Source organism: Pinus tabuliformis, chromosome 8 (genome assembly GCF_031772625.1).
Source record: "Pinus tabuliformis cultivar Carrire ecotype Pingquan chromosome 8, CPIR1, whole genome shotgun sequence".
NCBI classification, from domain to species: domain Eukaryota; kingdom Viridiplantae; phylum Streptophyta; class Pinopsida; order Pinales; family Pinaceae; genus Pinus; species Pinus tabuliformis.
Genome location: NC_142294.1, coordinates 410,911,611 through 410,917,624, shown reverse-complemented (window position 1 = coordinate 410,917,624; position 6,014 = coordinate 410,911,611). Strand labels below are relative to the sequence as shown.

At 32.5% G+C, this 6,014-nt stretch overlaps 1 protein-coding gene across 2 annotated transcripts; it reads left to right on the top strand.

Annotated features, from left to right (window-relative positions):
- The first annotated feature begins 4,375 nt into the window (after window positions 1-4,375).
- Window positions 4,376-5,524, top strand: LOC149235805 (uncharacterized). Of its 2 annotated transcripts, none has more exons than XM_089461465.1 (3): window positions 4,376-4,978; window positions 5,058-5,101; window positions 5,231-5,524. In XM_089461465.1, the coding sequence occupies exons 1-3, from the start codon at window positions 4,891-4,893 to the stop codon at window positions 5,399-5,401; spliced, it is 303 nt and encodes a 100-aa protein (XP_089317591.1). In that variant the 5' UTR covers window positions 4,376-4,890; the 3' UTR covers window positions 5,402-5,524. The 2 variants fall into 2 exon arrangements, with proteins under 2 accessions (XP_089317591.1, XP_089317590.1); XM_089461464.1 differs by having other exon boundaries at window positions 5,043-5,101.
- The last annotated feature ends 490 nt before the right edge of the window (window positions 5,525-6,014 follow it).

The following is a 6,014-nucleotide window of genomic DNA, read 5'->3' as shown; positions in this document are numbered from 1 at the left end:
CGGCGGATCTATTAAGAGGCAAGAGGGATCCAATCTCTCGAGGTGAAAACCTCTTTTTTGAGTTTAAAACTTGAGGAAATGTTTCCACCTCAAGAGATTTGATCCCTCTTGAAGCTTGATAGATCCAGAGTTAAGATATATAAAACTATATAATGTCTATATTTTTATCTCTTCCCTCTCACTCTCCAATTCATTGTCCATTGAACTTGAATCTGTTAGACATTTTTTAAAGTTGAAACTACAGTTTCTTAAAATTAAATTTACAACCAGTGATGTATGGTTCTATTTCCTTTCCCAATTCCTTGTTCGTTTATGTAGCGAAGATTTCTATTTCTCCTATTTGAATACCTAAAACCTATATATAGAGCTTTGTTAGAGAATTTGTTGACTGCTAACAAATTTCAACTTTAGATCCGCTAGATGGTAGGAGTCTGCCATTATAGAAATAAAATTTTATATGGAGGTGAATTTGTGGACTATTTATTGGGTTTCGATCTAGGGGTTCTAAAGGATTTTTGGTTTGGTTGAATCAAATTATATTTCACATTAAAATTTGAATAAATAAATAAATAAATGTATATTTAGATTGATTTAAATTTATATTTCACACATATTTAATTGATTAAAATATAAATAAAGAAATAAATAAAATTGAACATTTACATTGGTTTTATATTTCACACATATTTAATTGATTAAAATATAAATAAAGAAATAAATAAAATTGAACATTTACATTGGTTTAAAATAAATAATAATTTTAAAAGTTAATGCTAGTATATGAATTTATAAGCACTCACTTAGAAAATATGATCATACTCTAGTGAACTCCTCTGAGAGAGTTAAAAACATGAAATATATCGGTTTACAAAAAAAAAAAAATGAGAATCAACCGATTTCGCCAAGTCTATTTGGCCATCCATAAAAGTCGAACCCACGACCACCTTGTTAAGAACCATGAGGTTTAATGGTGGAGAATGGCAACGTGTTGATTGTAATAGTGAATCCTCCTTTGTGCTGAATTTATCATTACTAAAATAATCAAAACCTAGTACATATAATAGACTAATGTAGTACAGAATTTATATATTTTAATAATATTATTATTATTAATTTAATTTTTAAATTACAGAAATACATTAAACTATATTTTAATAAATTTGAAATGTATATATTATTATATACATGTAAATTTATGATTATATATATATATATATATATATATATATATATAAAATTTATTCAAATTATATTAATAATAAATATTAATATAATTAAAAAATAATTTAATTAATTATTATTAATATTAATATTTTAATTAATTAATGATTTATAATTAATTAATTAATTAATTAAATATATAAAAATATATATTTAATTAAAATCAAAAGTTTACATTAATTTTACATTATAAAATTTAATAAATAATTGTATATTTAAATTAATTTATATTTATATTTCACACTTATTTAATTGACTAAAATTTAAATAAAATTGAACATTTACATTGGTTTAAATTAAATAAGAATTTTAAAAATTAATAGGAGTATATAAATTTATAAGCATTCACTTAGAAAATATGATCATACTCTAGTGAGCTCCTTTAACGGAGTTAAAAACATGAAATATATAGCATTTACAAAAAAATATCAGAATCAAGCGAGTTCACCAAGTCTATTTGGCCATCCATAAAAGTCAAATCCACGACCACACCATTAAGAACCATGAGGTTTAATGGTGGAGAATGGCAACGTGTTGATCGTAATAGTGAATCCTCCTCTTGGTGAATTTGTCATTACTAAAATAATCAAAACCCTAGTACATATAATAAATGAATGTAGTAAGGAATTTATATATTTTAATATTATTATTAGTTTCTACCTGGTATCGTTGACCATACATTAACCGGGCTTTTGACCAAAAAAATTTATCCACTATCAAAGTTTAACCAAAGTTTATCTCTGCAAATATTGGTGTAAGAAATTTATAACCAAAGTTGTGAATTGGAGGTCTTATTGCACGCTTCACGTGCCCCGATGCAAATGAACTATGAACTTTAAAATCTTTCCCTATCTTAATTATTTGATCTATTTGATATTTTCAGTTTACATAACTGTTTACTTTAAAATCTTTCGTATCTCAATTATTTGATCTGGCTGTATGACTAAGGACACCGTAAAAAATGCAATTGCATAAAATAATTTTTATATTATTATATTAATTGAAAATAAATATTATTGGGCGTTAGATAAAATTTACAAGTGTATGAGTTACGAATGTAAGGTGAAATAACGAAGTTATATTAATAATAATAAAATTTGAATAAGAGGCTATGTTAACCACAACTGGCTGTTGGCATGTTAGCCATTTGTCATCTATGAAGCTTCCCACAACTGCTAAAACAACAATTTGTGGCTCCTCTCTTCGCTTTTGGGGTTGGGTCTTCCCACAACAATTCTTCGCTCCTCTCTTCGCTTTTGGATGGGGATGAACAGAATTGGGTCTAGTACTCGATCTTCAAGTGCACTTTTTTCTTTGTGATGCAGATAACCCCAATTAATTAGTCAGAGTAGCTTCCAGAAGACAATTTCTATAATTTCCGCTGGTTTTGAACATCAAATAACCTTGTTCTTTGGTGTGGTTTGTACGCTCTTTCCAGTGCAGATGCAAATAGAGTAACAGTTTTAGCAGCACTACCAGCAATTGCAATTACTCAAGGAGAAGTGAGGATGTAGATAGAGTAACAGTTTTAGCAGCACTACCAATAGTTTCATTTTCTCGAGGGGAAGCACTGAGAAGTAAAGTAGCAAAGGTCAAAGCATTCCATAACCCATTTACCAAGTTGAACCAGTATCCAAGGTTGAATAGAACAAACTCATAATAGAACACTCTCCAGAAAGGGCGGAATAAGAGTTGGTTTGTCTATTCTTGAACTTCCAATATTTTCTTTTGAATTTTCATGAATATTGATGCATTATAAATTAATAATGAAGTCTGTTTATGTTTGATTTAAAATTTACTTATATTTTCTCTTGAATTTTTAATGTTTAATTTTCAAAGTTCTATCTAAGTTTAGTCTAAAATTTATTCATATTTGCTTTACTGTCTAAAATTGATTGATATTTGCTTTACTGTCTATGTTTGGCCTAAAATTCATTCACGTTTTCTTTTGAATTTTGGAATTTTGGAATTTTCAAGAATATGGGAGGATTCTTTGCTTTACTGTCTATGTTTGGTCAAAAATTTATTCACGTTTTCTTTTGAACTTCGAAATTTTCAAGAATATGGGAGGATTCTTTGCTTTACTGTCTATGTTTGGTCTAAAATTTATTCACGTTTTCTTTTGAATTTTGGAATTTTCAAGAATATGGAAGGATTCTAATTTCCAAGAATATTGGAGTATTAAATTATGTCTATGTTTCTCTAAAATTAACTCATGTTTGGCTTCAGAATTTTATTAAATAATTTGTTGAAATACAAACATTTTTCATTCAATTCAAATTTACTTATATTTGGCTTCAGAATTTTATTAAATAATTTGTTGAAATACAAACATTTTTCATTTAATTCTTTGCTTAATTAGAAGATTCTTCTTATAATTCCAGGATTAGGCTTAAAACAATTGATATACATGTAAACTCAAAAGCCACAACTTCAAAATCTTTAATAAAAAGTATTATACAAAACTCGACTCAAGCATATTCACAACGCTGCATGCACTGTGATTTAAATGAAAAGATTTTTAACTTCAATATCCTTAATAAAACGTGTTAGCCGAAACTCAACTCAATCAATCATATTCACAAGGCTGAATTCACTCTGATTTAAATGAAAATAAATTTAATTTGGCCCCATAAAACAACAATTGTAACTCAAAAATTAACACTCTTGAAAACCCAGTTTCAATTTACAATCGCAACTCAAAAAATAACACTCTTGAAAAACCTGTTTCAGTTTACGCCTAGCCTCTCCTTCAGGTCTAAAACTTCCTTCATATGATCCAGGTACATCAGGTGTCTTCTGAATTTCCTTTTTTCTAACCTTTGTTGCTTTTATGTACATTTTTTTTCCATTTCCTTTTTTTCAAACTTCTATTTATACCTGCCATTTCCTTTTGTCCAACCTGTAACAAATGCCTTTTTTTCCATTTCCTTTTTTCGTACTTCTATTTATACCTACCCGATTACTATATCTAAAGGGGCATCAATAGAGCAGTTGGTTGATTAGGCAGTTGCTATGGCTGATGATGCAGTAGCTATGGCACAAAAATGATTTGGTTATTTATGTTTTTCTTTTATGAGTGGTTTGCATTGCTGTCCACCTGTTTCAATGGTGCTTTGCATGGAGGCCCATGTGTCAATCCATACTTATTGATGGGGCCAGCCCACGTGGTCCCACGCTTAACTTAACCTACGTGGATTCACACTAACTTTTGGTTGATTAATGGTTGATTGTAAATGATTTTTGCGGTGGTTGCTTGACATTCAATGTCTGTGTACCCGGCTCGGTCCCTCTTTGTGACACCTGCCCTGTCTCGGGGTTGACAAACCCTAATCCCTTAACGCATGTTTATTCCGCCACTTCGCGCCTGTGTGGCCATTTTACACTTTGCTGTTGTTATTGGTCTCGGCTCCGCCTCTGGTTACTCCGCCTGTGGATGAATCCTGTTGGATTCCTGCTGGTTTCTTATGGTGTAACAATGCTATTTCACTCCGTCAATTCGTTGCCGTGGCTATTGATGTATTTGCTTCAGGGTTTCTTGGTAAGTTATGGTTGTTCTCTGTGCATTCAACTGGTTCTTTCGACTGTGTGAGCGATTTTTGGTTCTGTGCTGGCTCAAGCTGTTTGTTATGGTCGTTTTGTTAACCTTGTGGTGAATGCTGGTGATGAATGGCTACGGTTTCTGCTCAGCTGTCGAATACTCTGTTGGAATGCTTCCCAACTCGGTTTCTCTCCGGCGCTCGGCTGTATAGAACAGGTAAGGACTTGTTTCGTGCTTTATGTCTTCTCCCACAGTTTATGCTGGAACTAACGTTCCGCAGCTCCTTTGTTTTCAGGGTTAGTGCTTGTCTCTGTTGGCCTGGGTCTCGGCTCCCTCCAGGTAAGGCTTCTCTGTCACTCTTATGCACAGTTTTTATTGTTCACTTGTGGTTTCGTGGTAAAACCCTCTCGTACAGGGTTGTTTCCCGTCTTCAAAACCCTGACCCTTCGCTTTGTCTGGTGTTGGCAGGTGTGGCCGGTTCCCGTGGTTTCACAAGGGTTACAATCACGCCTTTCTTCGGGTAGCTCTGTCTCTGCTTTACTTCCTCGCAATGGCTCTTGGTTACATTTACTTGTTTGCTGTTTGTTCACTGTATCTTTGTCGCGTCTGTATGTATGTCGGGTTATCTCCAACCCGTGACCGTGGCTTGGGGTTTACTGTGAGCCCCTGTTGGCTCGGTTCATCGAACCCTCGTTGCACAGTTGGATAGATATTGTTTTATACAGGCATACAATGTAATAATTTTGTGGCATATGAACTCAATTTGTAAATGGTTTGGCTGCTTACCGGTTTCGACCGTAGTCTGTTTTCGTTCCACTGTGTTGGGTGTGCCTTTCGTCTGGTGCTCCCTCTTGTCTTAGCTAGTCAACGGACTCTTGGAATTGTAATAACTCTGTTGTTTTGATTTACCTGAAATGAATGGAAATTACAGTGGTATGCATATACATTGTATTACAGAGGACTTGAATCATATAGCGGTATATTTAATTTGTGCACAGTATTTTGATGAAGGAAAAAAAAATATATTGCTCTTATTCACTTTTCATATTCTGCTGCTGAACTGAACCCCTCTGGGTTGTTTTGTTTTCCCTTTTGTACAATAGGTTCTGCAGTTAGATAACTGCTTGGTAGTTACTACATTACAGTTGCTTGCAGTTAACAGTAACCTACGTGACTTGACTGTTGGTTAGTTTATCTGTTTTCTCTGTTCCACAAGGGGTGACTGTTTACATAGATTATGGACACTTAACTA